The sequence below is a fragment of the Triturus cristatus genome, chromosome 4_2, assembly GCF_964204655.1.
Source record: "Triturus cristatus chromosome 4_2, aTriCri1.1, whole genome shotgun sequence".
Taxonomy (NCBI): Eukaryota; Metazoa; Chordata; class Amphibia; order Caudata; family Salamandridae; genus Triturus; species Triturus cristatus.
In genome coordinates, this window is record NC_140586.1 from 531,589,621 (window position 1) to 531,608,879 (window position 19,259).

The 19,259-nt window shown below is 39.4% G+C and overlaps 1 protein-coding gene across 1 annotated transcript in view; it reads left to right on the top strand.

Annotated features, from left to right (window-relative positions):
• LOC146834661 (volume-regulated anion channel subunit LRRC8C) overlaps positions 1–18,562 on the top strand; it is a 234,336-nt gene extending 215,774 nt beyond the window's left edge. The window contains exon 3 of the mRNA XM_085602147.1: positions 10,737–18,562. Coding sequence (XP_085458273.1) covers positions 10,737–13,007 — 2,271 coding nt within the window. The 3' untranslated portion in view covers positions 13,008–18,562. The remainder of the gene's footprint in view (positions 1–10,736) is intronic.
• Positions 18,563–19,259: the final 697 nt, after the last annotated feature.

The following is a 19,259-nucleotide window of genomic DNA, read 5'->3' on the forward strand; positions in this document are numbered from 1 at the left end:
CGCATTGGTCTTTTCAGTCCGGATCACAAGCACAAATCTCATGGGTTGGCACAACTCCATGACCCAAGATCTCATGACTCAAGATCCTCTTGAAATCGCATTACAAGGTCAACCCTTTCCCATGGCTCGTCCTGCTTTTCCCCACGGTTGAAAGATTTTATTTTTACATGCTGTAATAGTGTCCGAGCTGTATCCGTTTCTATTGCCATGTATTGCAATCAATGTACTGATTAGTTTTATTACAAATAAGGCAAATATGAACAGTTTGATGTTTTGTGTCGTCGCTGGCTAAATAATCTTGCTAAAAAGATTATTAAAATGCTGATTTGATAACACATATAAGGCATTTAAATAAACCAGTAAACTCTAGGCAATTAAAATCAACCTCAAAATGTCAACAAATGCCTAAATAAAAGTAATAGACATTTAAATATGGCGCTCCATTTCCACTTGTGATCCGAAGAAACGTGCTCTCAGTGAACCAGTGAAACACATAAACAGCAAGAGATGGGTTCAACTTTTGAGAATTAGGAACTAGTGAGGTATTATAAAGGACTGTAAAAGAACAAACACTGGAGGACTAAGGGGAAGAGATGCCTTGGGAGGAGCAGAGGTCTACCAGCCATTATCTTCTCTTGAGGACACCTAATTGCAGTGTCTACTTTAGTGCAGCGCATGGTGCCCCCACAATGGGTGCCAAGCCTGGGTGCAGCCTTGTGGGAGCTGGGGGTAGAGTTACATGGTGGCCTGTTGCCATTTCGGCTCTGACGGAACTGAAATACAGCAGACAGGTTAGGCGAGACAGGAGCAGCCTGTAGAGATTGCAATCTTCAGTGTATAATTAAGGCAGGATAACTCTGGAGGTTAGCTTAATGTGATTGTGTAAGAAATTGAGTTGTTAGTTGAAAGGGGTGAGAGTCCCACTCTAGTATTAAACACTGTACTTCTCAGTGTGAACCACAAAAGCTACTAAATAAACCTGCGCTTAACCCTGTGGTAGCTTGGCACAAAAGCAGTCAGGCTTAACTTCGGGGCAATGTGAAAAGTATTTGTGCAGCCTTCAAACAGTTATAAATTGAAAACACAAAACAAGGCCAATCCAAAACCAAGTTAGAAAAATAGATTGAAATTGTATTTTTAAAGCTGACATCAAAACAGCTAATAATCCAATAAGTAGAACCAGAGTTATACATTTTTTAAGTTTCAGATGAAAATAGTGCCAAAAAGCACAAATCGCCACTTGCGATTATCTAGTTGTACTAATCCAGGTCAATGTCAGAAGTTCTGGCCAACTGTGATGGAGCGCAGGTCCGATACGAAAACCAGGTTTTTCCTGGTGAAGAGTTTACTTTCTCAAAGTCCAAGTCTACGTGCGGAATCTGAGCTAGAGCTTTGTGTTGGCGGGGTCTGCGAGGAGATCATTGTAGGCGTAAGAAGCAGAGAGACACGGGCGGTCGCTGTGTACCAAGAAGAACAGTTTTCATTTGAACTTCGCTTTGGTGGGAGATGCACCAATGACTGCTGACGCAAGGAGCATGCTCGCAGTTATGGGGAGCACCAAAAGCTCTGGATTTTCACTTGTAGCTCAGATTTAATGGAGGGGGAGTACACTCTAATACCAGCGAAGGGTCCAGGACCTGGGGGCACCTCTTGTGATCATGACTTTCTCCAGCAGAGGCCATCAGCACAGCTTACGCAGACAGAGGCGGTTCTGGTTAGTTGAGCAGTTGCAGGGAGGCATCTGGGGGTTTGTTGTGTCTTTGTAGCTCAAACAGGAGATCAGTCAACTGACCCTTGAAGCCACTTCTGGGGATCCTGAGTTCAAGGCAAGCAGGCCAGGTCATCCTTCTTTAGACAGCAGGGCAGTCCTTCTTCTGAAACTTCCATGGGTCCAGGAGTATTCTGATGAAAGGTTATGAAGGTGCCATCTTTATACCAGGTGCCAGCCTGTGTGTGGGGTTCCTTCTCTTTGTCTGTCCCTAAACTGGTCCTGGTCAGTTCTGGTCCTTCATCTGAGCTTGGCATCAAACTGCCTAAGGTGACAAAGATAGGCAGGCCTAGGTGTGAACTGCATTTGTCAGTGGCAGGTCAGACAGCCTTAGAAGTCAGAAAGGAGGTGGGCATAGCCCTCAGGCTACCCTTTAAAGATCAGTGTCAGGCCATCCTGTTCAGGAGCGGAACATCCTGCATCACTTTGCAAAGGGAGTCAAATTCATGTCACTCAAACAGTCTTGTGCCAGGGAAATCATGGGGATGTGTATCAGTTTAATTACATGAGAAACAATAATTGGCAAACCCGGTAGATCTAGTTTTCCTTTAGAGACCAACAGCAGTGCAGGCAGATATGCATGCATGGAGAACACACACAGAGGCCACAAATGCGCATATAAAATAAACATACTATGAGCATAATAGGGGCACCTCTTTCCGGTGTGTGCATGTGGGACCTTTTGTGTTGTCTGTTTCCTGCTTTAACACACTCCTGTGACTGAAACAATGGTGTTACATAGATGTGCTAGTGTGGAATTAGTGCATGCCCTAGCTCTCTCTCTGACTTCCATTGCTAAGTTACACTGATATATGTTATACCAGGCAAGACGTAAGATTGTTTAATTAAATATCACATTAATTGTGAATTATTCAATATGTGATACACGTGCTTAGACCCTTCAGATTCAACTAGAAATTATTTTTAAAAACTCCTTTACTTTGGGGAGAGGACCCAAACATCCAAATCCCAGTTAGTGTAAAGTGCAAATAGGGTACAGTTCATTCTATTTGTACAAATTGTACACGATTATTCCCTGAATAGTCACATTTTATACCTGTTTTAGATGGTTTGGGGCTAATTCTCTTAAGTATGTAAGAATAAGTCAAAGAGTAGTAGGGAAGCACTCTTTTACATACTCAGAAATGGCTTTGGGAGTCGGGTCTGAAAAGTGTAAAATGAACAAAAAGTTAAAATGCTGCTGTCCAAAAATGGCATACACATGTTTACAAAAGTATAGATAGAATATAAACCTTCACAACAATACATTTAATACAATTAAAGTTGAGGTTGACATACCTGCCCGGGCACTAATGTGGACTACATTTAAGATGATTGTGCATATGTGCACAAGGAAAATGCTGTTGCTCACTTTGAATTGTATAGAGTCAGTGGTTGAAGTGGGCTGACCTATTGCACCATGCGGTACGCGCTTGTGGACGAAAGCAAAATGTGAATGACACTGGAAGATACCAGTGAATAAAGAGGACTCGCTTAAAACCCATATTGTTGTGCAATATACCTTGCATATTATATGTGTATTGTGTATAAAAAAAAATAAAAAACGACTTAAAACATGCATTATAATTATTTGTGTTATCATATTATTTGTTTGTCAATATGTTACATACCTTCCAATAGACATGCCGTCAAGTGAGATGTAAACAAATCAATACCAATAATAAACAAGCATTTGCAATGCAATAGGTCTCTCATTTGCGAGAGTTTAATCTATTGGCATTGTAAATGACAATGCCTTTTATTTACGTTTTAAAAACCGACACATAAATAAAAGGCATTGCTATTTACAATGCCAATGGCTCAAACTCTAACAACTGCGAGACCTATTGCATTGTAAATGCTTGTTGTTTTTTGCAGTACATCCGGTTGTTGTGCAGTGCACCATGAGCTAGGATTTTGTTTAATGGCCAGTACTCACAAACTATCACCATCACTAGAGGCACCCGTCAGGGCTGTCCCCTATCCCCACTTATTTAGTATCACAGATAAACCGAATACAGAAAACAAGCCCCTTATAACGCTCGCTGTGTCAAATATTGGAGCTGTTTTGAGCTACTGCAGTGCTCCTTGCTAGAACTGTATGTTTTGTGGCCTGTATATTCCTAGTTATCTGAGCAATATTTTTCAATGTTCTGTGTCTAAAGAAGCAAGTAAATAAATGTGACAGTTTGGAAGTTATGGCTACAAATAGAATGTAGTACATATCAGACTGAACCTCCAACGCCCCTATTATGTGTGAATTTCTGGAAAGGGAACATCTGGCCTTTACATATATCGATTCCAAGAAAAGGATCATATAGTGCATAGCACAATGGTCACAGCAGCCAGAAAGACCCATCTCTCAAATATGCTGTTCAGTTAATCATGTACTGTACATCACATAACTGTTTCGCCTTGGGTACACTTCTGGGTGCTATGAAACACAAATGTGGTGGTTTATGCATCATAGTACGTGATTTGTGGAGGAGAAGGTATCTGGCTGTCTCCAGCAGTCTGCCATGGCTCAGTTGGACATTAGAAAACTGAACCCTTAAGAGGAATGCCTCCTTGATAGAAAGGATGAGGGTCAAATGTGCATCAAGCTCACACAGAAACGGTGCACAGCTGGGCGCCGACCATTAGTGAGGTGATAAACCAATATAGTGTTCAGGTTTAGGGTGGTGAACGGTTCCTAGCCAATAAATGTTATTTGAGTTATTAACTCGGCAGTGCTCTCGCCTGGGAGAGAGACTTCCAGGGCCCAGCACCCTGGAACCGAAGGCCCTCAAGTAACTTTCATTAGCAGGCAGTCTGTGCCCCCCCATTGTCGGAATGCAGTCTGTGGCCAGATTCTACAGGCACCACATGCACGTGCACTGTGCTCATCAGTCGCAGACCCCCTGTGCTCTGGAAGTACAACGCTTGACAAAATTAAACACACACTTATCTTTGACTGTTCAATCATTATTACAGTAAAAAATGGAGCTTTCTCAGATTTCATTTTGTTCGTCCTTTTTTTTTTTTGCATTAAATGCCGTATTCTTTGGGCTTCCTCGAAATGCCACTGTTTTTAACATATATGCATTGTGCTTATCATTCAGCGCGTTTAATTTATAGCACCCGTAATGAGATAAACAGGTGCTATTTTCACTCTTTTTCAGCAAAGAGGTAGAAGAGGTAAGGAAAAAAGTCAGGTAACCTGAAGTGAAGCCGTGCACTGCATGCATACAGTGATCGTGTACCACCGTAACTTTGAGCCATCCCTTTAAGTTGCGACTGAGCTCGTGGACCCACCGACCAGTAAAACCTATCTTTCCGGAACTATAATGAACACAGATGCCACTAACATTTAGCATTCTGCCTTTTCAAACCAGTAAACACCAATAGTTGCTATCCCGAAAAACGACAAATAATGGCTGTGTTCAAGACCCCAGGCTCCTTTAAGAACATAGGATTATGCTGTTTTAAAAGGGTAAATATCCGAATATTCACATTAACAGGGGACACGCTTGTTACCTACTTCTTCACATGAACAGCTTGCATGATACTTAACCCTCAAACATCCACTGGCAGTTGGTAACTTGAAAAGCCTGCGAGTGGTGCGCGCCCCACAGCGAGACATGTGGTTTCAATTATCACGCCCGTGTCTGGGCACGATAATTGAAACCACATGGCGGCGGTGCGGGTAACCGACACAAATAGGCCATGGGCAGAGCAATGCGCCCGCCTTTGGCCAATTGCGTGCTGTCTTTGTTAAAAAGACGCACGCAAAGGCCAATAGCGTGGGGCAAAACGAAAAGCACATGCATGAGCGTGTGTGATTCCTAGGTTAGTTTTGAAACCCCCTACAAGAAGTCTCTCGCTGCGCGAGCAATGCTGCGCACTGCAACGCTAGGCGCGAGACGTAAAAAGCTCTGGAATAATAAATGTTAACGTAAGGTGATGAGGCAAGCAGTTCATAAACTCTATTTCCTGTTTGTTCGCTCTTTATGTTGAACTTATTTTTTCATTGTACATTTTATTCTGGGTATTTTTATTGTACAATCCTCGTCGAAAGAGCACTGGAGCACTTAGCAGAGATTGTGTTAGAGACACAAATAACATGAAGTGAACAATAGATTAGGGAATGAAAGAGGAACATTGGAATAAAACAGATCGAGGATGGGGTGGGCAGTGGATCTGAAGAGGTGGAAGGTTAGACAAGAAAATGCTTTTTGAAGACTTTGTGTTCAGTCTGAAGGCATCAGGGCTGGAGTTCCAAAGCCTAGGGGCCAGGTAGGAGGAGGCATGGTTAGTGATTTTACTTTTCCTTAATTTAGGGGTTTTGAGAAGTAAGCTGATTTATCCTCTTGTGCATTTTTTGTTGCCAGTTATGTGATGTTTGTCTGTGAGATAAGATGGAAGAATGGCGTAGATGAGCATGTGGCTAATGTAAGCAATTTTCAAGTTCATTCAGGTTTCTTGAGGCAGCTACTGTACGTTTTTGAGAATAGGGTAATATAGTGTGTCTTTTTCACATTAGAGTTTAGACAGGCTGCTACATGTGGGGATGCTTTGAGAAGTGCAGTTGATGAGTTCAGTAATCCAGAACAAGAGTGTTGCCTCCATCAATGTGTGAAAGGACAAGAGATTGAAAGACATTTCAGAAATATGCTGCAGGACTACAGGATTTAATTTTCTATCAGAGGTATAGTTGGTATGCTACTGATTTGGTTACCTTATTGATGTGTTCGGTTGGGATACGGTTGAAATACATGATAAAACCAAAAGACTTTTCTGATGGTACTAGATGTGGTGCGATGCCCACTGGGGAGAAGCAGTCAAGTTCTGTAGGGATCCTTCCTGAACCTGACCCTCTTCATCGCATACATGATCCCTCTAGCCAGCATCATCCGCTCTCATGACATAAATGTCCTCCCTAACGCTGTCAATATGCAAGTCCTTCTCTTTCGCTCGGACAAGACGCCCAGTACCCGGATCAAGTTTAATGCATGATTCACTGAAATTGTCTACTTGGTGAAAACCAACTGTATAAAGCTGAACCCCAACAAGACTGAAATCATGATCTTTGGGAACAGCACATCACCATGGAACTCCACCTGGTGGTTTATAGAACTAGATCCAACACCCACCACCAGTGTTCGCTATAGGGTGCACTCATGCACCCGCACGCACCCGATCTTTCCCCAGTGTGCACGTCACTTCCATGCCACTGCCTGTATCGGCAACAGTATAAAACCGTTCATCAGAGCTGTATTTAAAAACATAAGGAAGGTGAAAAAACTGTCATTCTCTACAGCAGAGCAGCACATTCATTGGCATCCCGTGAAGAGGAGCAGATTAATAAAGAGAGATCTTCTGATCCGTTCCTGTCTTAAGTATCAGCAATAATATTTTCTCTGAATCATCAAGGTACGTCTCATTAAGACAGTTGCTCACATACATTGCCAACAGTCTAGTAGCTAATAAAACTGTAAAAGCTCTATAGCTTTCGGGTGTTAATCCATATCCATCTGGTGTATTAACCATGCTGATAATAGCAAAATCCCACATCAATCAATTAAGTGGGATTTGTAAAGCGCAACTTATCACTCGTTAGGGTATGCAGGCACTGGGATTCAAGGTGCTCGGATGTCCTCAGTTGAACAGCCAGGTCTTGAGTCCCCTTTTGACCTCCTGAAGAGAGGGTGAGGTCCATAGATGGCGGGTAGGCTGTTCCAGGATTTTGAAGCGAAGTAGCAGAATGAGTGTCCTCCACATGTCTTAGATAATGCAGTGGGCGCCCCAAGAAATTCTACATATGTTTCCATGATGCATTGAGTCCCAGACTCATCATGAAATCCTGCATCTGTTCTGGGGTGATACCGGGGTGCTGACTAAAGATTTTCTGTAAAACCCTTATAAAACATAATTGATATCCTGGTGTGTGTGCAACACTTAGGTGCTGCTTTTTTACGGTTGGGGTAAATTTGGGCTGCTACTCTCTATTCACATATCAGACTAGATTGCAACTGGCCTTAACACCTTCACTGTGTTACTTCATGCCATGTGTGCTAAAATTATATTTCCTAACTGCATGATTAATGCCAAATAACCTTGATGTCCACCACTGTATTATTCAGATTTGTATGTGACACTATGGTCTTACCTAGTTTACCCATCTCCGGCTCTAGAGAATATATGACATTACAACGCATGCAATTACAACACATGCTTTTACAACGAAGTCTTTACATTGCAACTAAAATTACATTGCATGATTTTACAACGCATGCCGTTACAACGCATTTTTAAAAACTACCATTACAACTCATTCCATTACACCACATACCATTACAACGCATAATACTGTTAGGGTAAGTGTTGGATAGTGTAGGGGTAAAAATTACTATTCCCACTCCAGTGAGTGCAACAGTAGGGTAAGTGCTGGATAGTGTAGGTGTAAACATTGCTAAGTGTTGGATAGTGTAGGGGTAAAAAGGACTATTTCCACTCCAGTGAGTGCAACAGTAGGGAAAGTGTTGGATTGTGTAGGGGAAAAGATTACTATTCCTATGTACCCCAAAACCTATATGTACTCACCCTAATACTAAAAAAATCTCAATTTACTTACCTTATAATGTGTTGTAATGGCATGTGTTGTAATGGTATGCGTTGTAATGGCAGATGTGTTGTAGTGACATGTATTGTAATGGCATGCATTGTAATGGCATGCGACGTAAAGGCAGTTGCGTTGTAAAAATTGATTTGTAAAGGTAGGTAGTTGTAATGACTGCGTTGTAATGGAGGAATCCTGCTCTAGATCCTCATCTTTCTCGTTCAACATGATGTTTATAAACACTTCCTCTTATGACGAGCTGCACTGCTTAATCCATTATGGGTTTGCTAGTCACTGACCCTTCATTTTGTATTAAAATGTAGATGAGCGCCTTCCAGATTGCATTTTCAAATGCGCACTCTTCAAGTGCCAGATTCATTCTCAAGTTGTCATGCCAGTATTAGAGTTGTATCATCTCTCCACTTCTTCACTACCAGCAAATGGAAATGATCAGACAAGGACTTAACAAGAAATTTTTAATTTGTAATTGCACAAAAACAGTCCATCCTCCTAATTACAAAATCTGTCCTACCAAAGGAGTCATGTTGAGTGGAATCACATAAGTATCCTCTTTCCGACCTGTGGTTGTCCAGCATGATACCATCAAATACAGCTGGTGCACAAAATACTATAATTTTTTGGAGATAACCCCCAACACTCCTTCTAATAGTCCTCGAACCATCTATGGTGTTATGTTGGATAAAGTTAAAGTGATCTGTATTACAAATCCTGAGGTATGTAACTGTATCTATTTTAGGTACAAAGCTTTGTAAACAATGGACCTACATAGTATTGTACCAGCCACTGCAGTGTATCTGCAATTGGTACATGTAAAACATTTAACAGTTTGCATTTGGAAGTCAAACACTGCTACAATTGTATCCCTCTCGTCTAAGAAGAGAAGGATACATAGCTTAATTTCCTGAGCAACTTAACATGTTCCTCCTTAGTAACATTGCTTACTTACCACATCTCAAATATACAGTCACATTATTTGCTTTGTGACCACCCTATTGTTGTCCTGGATGGTCCAAGTAAATATTATGCATTCAGCCACATCCCCCTGCCATTAGAATCTTAGAAATCTATGCCATTATGAGCCTGACAACCAACCCTTACACTCCATCAGAGGCCCATCATGTCAACCTGCATTTCAACCAAACAAACACTGCCTCTCCAGTTCAGCACACTAGGGCCCGACCATTGTTATAGCAATAGAAGTTCACTAGGACTGTAGAACACTTCTTCTTTACCCTCGCCCTGTAAACTCTCAGTGCCACCGGAACCTCATTGAGGGCCAGATTCATAAACCCATTTATGGTTGTAAACCTATGTTTATGGCCCTAAATAACTCAATGTCTGCCTCCTGACTGCTTTCCAGATAATGATAACTGGCACACACAAATGGTTTTACTACTGTGTAACTCTCTGCCACAAGTCTGTAGAATTGGACAACAGTGAGGGCATGTCACACCACTAGGGCACAGCAGTTGCATGAGCAGATGGAGAGCTGTAAGGGCGAGCATGGTTGTGGTGCTGAAAACACCCCACCACTGATATTCTGAATTGCAGCTCCACCGTGCATGCTGTGCTCCACTCATGAAGACATCTCCCTTCTCCAGAACAGCTGCACTCGTTCATTGATTGCTATGATATCATTCTTGTTTCATCACTGAACGCCAAGCACCAGAGGCTCACTAAGTTCAAAAGAGTCAGGTTTGGTCTCCACCTGTAGCTCCAGGAACTGGTACAAATTAACCTCACAAGGCTGTTACAGTCAGTGGTGAAATGAAAGTTGAGGGAGCCCCCGCACCGCAGGGGCCTTTGGTCCACCACTGATTACAGTTCCTTCGGGCGTAGCTCAATTCATAGCATAGGATAATGGACCTGTCATCAGGAGGTATTCCTTATGTAATCATTGCCAAAATCAGCAAATACATGCATTGTTTTACTTTGAAGGCAGTACATGGCTTATCTAACAGTAAAGGACCAGGGAATGCCATAAGTATATTCCTATCAGCAATATTTCCTGGATTTATTTTAACAACTATCCCAAAGATAAACTTTAGAGGTAACAAACCTAGCGATTACTTAAAATGCATTTGCAATGCCTTGTAAAGGAGAGGACACACAATGTCTACAATTCGTCTCTTATCCCATGTATAATTAGTTTTTTTAAAGTTTTATGAGTTTTAGCTTACTAAAAATAAAGATCCACAGGAAATGTGTTCATTTTTTAATACTGTAAATAAAGCTAATGTTTATTATACTTCTCATGTCCTACTTTTATTGATTCTGTTTCACTAGTAATAATTAAATCTGGCACAATTAAAAATCTGAACATTTATCTGTATTTTGCTTTTGTTTCAGGTTATGCAGGACAAGATAATTTGTCTTCCAAAAAGAGTACACCCAGCACAGAACCATACGTCTGTTGTCAATTCATCAAGTGCCATTTCCAGTGCTGCACAGCTTCCACAAATCAAGCCATCCACCACACCTGCCACTGTGGAAATGAGGGGGCTGAAGACCGATCTGGACCTGCAGCAATACAGCTTTATAAATCAAATGTGCTATGAGCGTGCCCTGCATTGGTATGCAAAATATTTCCCCTATCTTGTCCTTATCCATACATTGGTTTTCATGCTTTGCAGTAATTTCTGGTTCAAATTCCCAGGATCGAGCTCAAAAATTGAGCACTTCATTTCAATACTGGGGAAATGTTTTGACTCTCCATGGACAACAAGAGCTTTATCTGAGGTATCTGGTGAGGACCCAGAAGAAAAAGACAACAGGAAAAATAATTTGAGCAAAGCCAATGCAAACTTATCTATGGTCGAAGGCACATTGGTGAAAACCCAGTCATTAAAGTCAATACCTGAAAAGTTTGTGGTTGATAAGGCAACAGCTGGTGCTCTTGATAAGAAGGAGGGTGAGCAAGCAAAGGCTTTGTTTGAGAAGGTGAAAAAATTCAGACTGCATGTTGAAGAAGGGGATCTACTATATGCCATGTATGTTCGCCAAACTATACTTAAGGTTATAAAATTTCTCATAATTATTGGATACAACAGTGCACTGGTGTCAGAGGTGCAGTTTACTGTGGACTGTAATGTTGATATACAAGATATGACCGGATATAAGAATTTTTCCTGCAATCATACCATGGCGCATTTGTTTTCAAAACTTTCCTTCTGCTATTTATGCTTTGTTAGTGTCTATGGCTTAACATGCCTTTATACCTTATACTGGCTCTTCTATCGATCTCTCAAAGAATATTCTTTTGAATATGTTCGCCAAGAGTCAGGAATTGATGATATTCCAGATGTCAAAAATGACTTTGCATTCATGTTTCATATGATTGATCAGTATGATCCCTTATATTCCAAACGGTTTGCAGTATTCCTGTCAGAAGTAAGTGAAAACAAGTTGAAGCAATTGAATCTAAACAATGAATGGACCCCTGAAAAGTTGAGACAGAGACTACAGACAAATTCCAACAACCGCCTGGAGATGCAGCTGTTCATGCTGTCTGGACTTCCAGACACTGTGTTTGAAATTACAGAACTTCAATCTTTAAAGCTTGAAATCATTAATAATGTAATGATACCAGCCACAATCGCTCAACTTGACAATCTGCAGGAGCTCTCTTTGTACCAGTGCTCTGTAAAAATCCACACTGCAGCTTTGGCATTCCTGAAAGAAAACCTGAAGATCTTAAGAGTCAAGTTTGATGACATCAGAGAACTTCCCCTGTGGATGTATGGGCTAAGAAATCTGGAAGAGTTGTACCTTATTGGCTCATTAAGTCACGATATTTCAAAAAACATTACACTTGAGTCTTTTCGTGAGCTGAAAAGCCTAAAGATTTTGTATATCAAAAGCAACTTATCAAAAGTCCCTCAACCCATTGTGGATGTTTCCAGTCACCTACAAAAGCTTTCTATACATAATGATGGCACCAAATTAGTGATGCTGAACAACTTGAAGAAAATGATAAACTTAACTGAGCTAGATCTGGTTCACTGTGATTTGGAGCGCATACCTCATGCTGTCTTCAGCCTTCTTACTCTCCAGGAACTGGATTTGAAAGAAAATAATCTCAAATCAATTGAAGAAATACTAAGTTTTCAACATTTGCGAAAACTAACCATTCTGAAGTTGTGGTACAATAGCATAACCTACATCCCTGAGCATATTAAAAAACTGAGCTGCTTGGAACGATTATATTTTAGTCACAATAAAATAGAAGTTCTTCCCTCTCACCTCTTCCTATGCAACAAACTAAGATACCTGGATTTGTCTTATAATGACATTCGATTCATTCCACCAGAAATAGGTGTACTCCAAAGTTTGCAGTATTTTTCCATAGCGTGTAACAAAGTGGAAAGCGTGCCAGATGAACTCTATTTTTGTAAGAAACTAAAAACTTTGAAACTAGGAAAAAATAACTTGTGCTCACTGTCACCCAAAATCAGTAACTTGGTGTTCCTTTCCTACTTGGACATTAAAGGTAATCATTTTGAAAGTCTTCCACCTGAACTTGGAGTATGTAAGGCTCTAAAGCGAAATGGACTGATAGTGGAGGACACTTTGTTTGAAACCTTGCCTTGTGAAGTCCGCGAGTACATGAAATCAGAGTAGTGATGGACTCTTCAAGTGCAGATTACTAACTTTGTGTTTGCTAAATAAAAATAATGTACTGTAATAAGAATTTGAAAAAAAGTAAACTGAAAATCCAATAGGAATGCCCCACAGGGTGTTTATATTTACAAAGGTTAATTGCTTGCTGGCAAGTCACTATCTCAAATGTTTTAAAATAGGTGTAACACTTTGGGGCCAAAGGCACTGAACCAACAAACATCTCCTGATTACCATTTGAGGAGTACAGGAAAGTGACATTGTCTGGACTAGTAGCAAAAGGTAAAGTGTTGAGCTGTGATTGGTGGGAAAGATGAGGTGGGACTAAAGAGGATGTTGAGAGTGAAAGACTATGTGAGTCAAAAGAGATTACACTTTAGATGTCTTCAAACTCATCGGGGGACATATGAAACAGTTTGCTTCAGAGAGTAGTTAGACGAGATGTGGACTAAAAATTGTGAAGATTGTTGCAAAAGCAGTGAGATACATACACTGTTACTATCCCCTGATTTCAATCTATGGCTGGGAAAATTCTATACCTTGGTCATTCCGTTATTACTTCCGTGAACCAGCTGTTCACAAATCCGTTGGAAACACAATTTTATCTGAGACTTTATGTCTAGATTTTTTATAAAGAGTATAAGTTATGATTGCTAATATAAGGCATTACTACTTTCATTTAATTGAAACACTGGGGTACCAGACATATTTTCTAAAACGCATCACGGTTTATATTTTTTTGTTTTGACACAACACTGTGTCGGTAATAACAAAATAGACAAAGGATTACATTTATTTATAAGACATTTTTACTTCTATTTTTTTACAATAGACATTTATCTATTTCTTATTCTGACACTGATCTAAACGTAGGTTGCTTACCACTGATAAAATTAGAACATATTATATACTTCATCCCTATTTTGTTTATGTTTCTCTGGGAAATTTTAATGCCATGGTATCTTTTATATTCTATGGGCATTATTTGTGTAAAAGGTGCAGGGTCTTCCATTACAGCAAATGTTTTCTGTAGTCATATGTGAAGATGTGAAGGTTGTGCAAGATAGACATAGGATGCTGTGATAAATATGAAGGTTCCAAGTAGAAGAAGATTGATTAGTCAAAGTTGCAATGTCAGCATTTGTGGTAAAATAAGCATAGAATAAATTAAGAACGTTATTTTTTTTATTGGTATTTATTTGAAATAAACATTATGATACAATCACTCTCCCTCCAAGACTGCATAAGTTGTAATACAAGTTTCAATGTTGAGTGGATATTCCATTAGGTGCTTGGTAAAGTAGATATTATTAGTTTCACCGTGCCAAATTCTATTGGTAGTGCCCTTTTCAGTGAAAACATGCTGCCTAACTCTCATATTGTGTCACACCCTCTAGTCTGGCCTAATCGGCGTTCTCAAAGTTTTCAGGGAAACTCAAGCTTTTATCTCCTTCTATTATAAGGATCTTCATGTTGCTGTGAATTTATTAAATATGTAGTATTGGTTACCAATGGCATTGTATGAAGGCACCATTGCAGATCTTCTCCAGCCCATATTATATATTGTTGCTGCCATTAGGATGTAGGTCATTAAAATCATGTCCTTTTTAGATCTGTTCCGTATCCTCAGATTCCATGAGACCAGCAATATATACTGAGGATCCTAACCTATCCTACTAAAACCACCTGGGCCCTTTCAGTGTTTTGATGGCATCTTTGCCTCATCTTGATTGAACTGGAGTTATAGCCAGTCTACGTCAGTCTTAGGATTTCTTGTTTTCAAGTACTCATTTTGGTCAGGTAATTTACACATCCTCACACATTACAGTATTTGTTAGAACCTTGGTAATTTCCTTTTCTAATCTCCCTCTTGCCTTACCAGCTTGGCATTCTTATTGTTTAACTTTCTAATGTATTATACAATTGGACAAGCCAATATTGTATTTGCCTTATTAGACGTCTCATTATGTTTCTAATCAATCGCAATATTTCCATTTTGCAGTGTCCTTATAGATTTGTGTCAGGCGTACCTGTTGATTGAGTGTCCTGCTGCTTTTGCTCTCAGCAGTGACTTGAAGGTACTATAGATTGTCCCCCATGTATCTGCTTAGAGCCTTTGGTCAAATAAAATCCTTCATTTGATCTAATAGCTCTTTCTTGTATGTCACACTTATTGGTCATCAAATCTCCCGAGACCTTGGGATTTCAAATCCACTTGAGCCTCCAAAATTGCTAGTTCTTAAACTGTTATTTTTATGCTCCCTATGTGCTTTTTTGTAAAATGCCACCGGCTCTCAATAGAAAGCAGGAAGTTTGTTCTGCTCTTTTCTGAGCACTTCTTTAATGAGATGTCCAATAGTAACTTAAAATCACCAGCATAACTTTATCCTTTTTTAAATGATGCTCTTTTGAGTAAAGTAAGCGTACAAAGTGATATTTCTGGGTGTTCAGGTTCACGTACGTCTGAGTCTTAGAGGTATACCGCCAACTTTACCCTTGGTGGTTTGTCTTCAAATCTGGGTGAAGAAATTAGAAGTCTTTATGTAGTATGTGATGTATATTGCCATTTCTTTTCAAACCTTGAAGTGGAAATGCCACCAGCATTTTGTGTGAATATTGAATGGCCCACAATTAAAAATTCAGTCTCATTTTATTTTTTCCACTGTAACTTTGGTTATCCAGCATTAACACCTGAAAGTTGATGCTTGGTAGACACTTTCTCCCTTCTTGCTATTCATGTATATTTCAAGTGGAAGAGAGGCGTGTGTTACTCTGTTACATTGTGGTGGATGCATTCCTATACATCCACATAAGGTAGCAAAGTAGCATTACCTTCATTCCACTTGAAATGAGTATCCCTCCTCCTGCTTAGTTCATTCTGTGTATTTCAACTTTTCTGTGTTTAGCAACCAAAGCAAGGGTTTTATAGCGATCACAATGCTCATTTAGTACTTGCAACAGACTGCCACCCTTAATAAACACTAGCTTAGCTTCTCTGCTTCGTGTATTTTCACGGCTCTGCATCCCATGGAGTTCAGAGGTTTTACAGATTTATATTTCTTAACCAAAATCTTTTTTTTGGCCCTGGATGCCAGTTTTTTTTAAGACAGTGGATTCTTGTCTGGGCTTTCCAAGATCCAGTGGTTAACTGACTTTTAGGTTCTTTAAGCCTTTTGCGAAAATATCAGAATGCAGACCAGTGGCATTGTCTATAATTTCTTCTTGGGAATTGCCTTTAATCTGGTATGCCTTATTGAAATTCCCTTTTAATATTCTAGAGAAGTTTGTAATGTATTGTCTTCTGCAGTTTATTTTTGGTCTCTTTTTTTTAACCAGGATGGTACTTCTTAAAGTTTCTTGCAGTAGTGGGGTTATGTGACCAAAGCCCATATCTTTACTAAGGTTGCTACTATTTTTCCCCAAGAGCTGGACATTGTTTTTTAATGATCATTTTTAGTCTCTACATTAATCTTTCACTCAGATGCAGGAAACAAATAGAAGCTACCCTTAATCAGTGCACACATTTTGTCATCTCTAGTTCTTATGACTTGGCAGGGCTGTCCATTCAATAACCGTGCAGGGTAGGTGTACTGGTGGATTGGTGACCATATGGCTAAAATCTAAGGGACACCCTTAAAGGAAATTTGCAATGGTGCCATATGTAATGCCTTACAACTTGTTCCAACACTATATGTTATTAGTGTGGAGGTACAAAAATCTGCAACATTGTGCCATCTGTTTTGTATCCAGTGGCTGAATGACTGCTCTTGCAAGTAGAGCAACACACAGGTAGAGCAGCACACTGACTGTTTGCTCAGTCATTTCTTGAAATATATTCGTGCAGTAGGCATTGTTAAGACATTGAATTATCTGGTGGTAATTTTCTGGTTACTTAGCAGAGATTTGTAGTATTAGCAATCTAACTCTTCCTTTCTCGACCCATGTGGCCCCTTCTCTTGGGTTCCATTGGCAGTTTTCGACTTTGACCAGAACTGCATAAAGTTGGCATAATTGATCTCTGTCAGACACTGCAAATATTCACTCAGGAAAGGATGCGGTCAATGCCAAGAAGACGTTTACTTAAAAATGAAAAATATATTTTGGAACAATTGGTGGTGCTACAGTGAAGCCTCACTGCAATTAGTAAAGATTGTGAGGAGGAAGAGTAGTCCTTAAGTAATCAAATCACTGCAAAATGTATTAGACCACTAAATAGAACAAACTTTAGCAGAATAGACGATCAATGTATAACTTTGCTGGTGTGAAAATACAGACATGAGGAGTAAGGGAACCCTATTGAACAGACTAATTTAAAAGAACAGTGGATGAAGCTGTCAAGATGCAGAGTTTAGTTCTTGTGTTAATATTGTCTCTCCTGTTGAAAATCGTTTTCAGCTCAGTATCTCTTTATATTACTATTTTTCAGAAAATGGAAACATATGAAAATACTTTACAAAGTGCTACTTTCTATTGAGAAATCCTTCCTGTAGCTTTAATGTCCTTTGTATAAAATCCGCCTGTAGTTTAAAAAATAAATGAAAACAAGATGTGTGGCATTCAGTAGTAGGGCGATTCATTTTCCTTCATAAACCTACTGTGAAGACCAGCTTCTATATGAGGATTCTTATGAACACAACTGTAAACAGTTAATCAGTGTGATGATTTTATCTGTTGGTCTCAGGTACACAGCTGTCCTATAAGGCCACAAACCTGTGCTTCACCCATGCCTGGTTGGATGCATCATTCATTGTACTGTGTGTAATGCAAACCTTGCATGCCTCTCATGTTTCCATTGTACAGCCTATCATTTAAAAAAAAAATATTGGGAGCAATTTCGAACAAACATTATGAAACAAAGATTGATTGGAAGGGAAGACGCACACCTACCTACACTTTTAAAAATAATGATTAGAAAGGTCATCATTTTGATTTTCAAGGCAAGCTTCAACCAAAGATAACATATAAAATTGATCCAATACTGATCATAAAGAGAATGAAACGATTCGACAACAAACGAGCTGTTGAAACAAATGCTACTCATATGAATGTTATAATATTGGTATGGAAGTAATCTTTCTGTTTGAAGCATTGATAAATGCAAATGACAGTGCTTATAAAAAGTGTTTAGATGTAGCGTATCAGAGTATTGAAGATTATTTATAAGAAGATGTTATTAGACAGGTTCATTTCGCACATCAGTATTTATTTTGGAAAGGTTGCATATATGGCATTTAAAGCCTTGTATTTATTCCTTATGTATTTACCATAGATTGATACCTACGTATATAAATGTCCACGTGTATCTCATCATATCTGCTTGCAATCCGCAGTATGAGAACTTTCAGTGACCTGTTCAGTAGAATTTGGGATCAATTGATTGTGTACTGGAATATGCTACTGACTGGTTTACAAAATAGTTCAAGGTAATAGAGTATTACACTATAATAGCATTAAATAATATGCATATGCACCAACTAATTGATATTGCCTTAAAGTCACAGAACATTGTATTCGCTGGAACATAAATATCTAATCAACATTAAACACATCCAAGCAAATTGTTTTCCTCTCGCGCCATGTTTATGATTTTATCGAAGTGTTTATTGTTGCAGCTGGTGGAATCTGCATCTTTTTCTGGAAATATCCCAATTTTCACCAAGTTGCTTTTGCATGAAATGGTTTGCATCCATTCGGAAGTCATATTTACTGTGACGTGTGATGATGTCTGATGGAAAATACCAGATGTCGTTTACTACAACTGTAAGTCAAAGTCCAGCGTTAAAAATATTCCTCTTTTTTTTGTACATGTCTTTGTTATTTAGCAGATGCCATACACATACAGTATTACCACTGTAAAAAAAAGTACCCATATCTGTACAAGACCAAAAGTAGCCTTCCAGAGTGCATTTCACCAGTGTTGCTGTATTGTCCCACAGCGTTGCACCTCCAACCAGTGGGAGCAGTTTAGAGAGGTAGAAAATCGCTTACCTGCAGTTATTAATATGGAAAAATACTTTCCTATATTTATTTATTTATTTGTCTAATACCTGTGTTCGTCTGTCTGTTTTGTATGAAAACAAGCATATACATACGGTCCTTTTAGTTTTATTTCTTTGGGAAACAATAAATTAAATATGCTTTTTGTATTAAAATCCTGCTGTATGTTCGCATTTAAAAAAATAAAGTTTTGTTATTCATTCCCGAAAAATGTAACTATTTTAATTTCACGTTATAGAAGGTGATAACCCAGTGCGT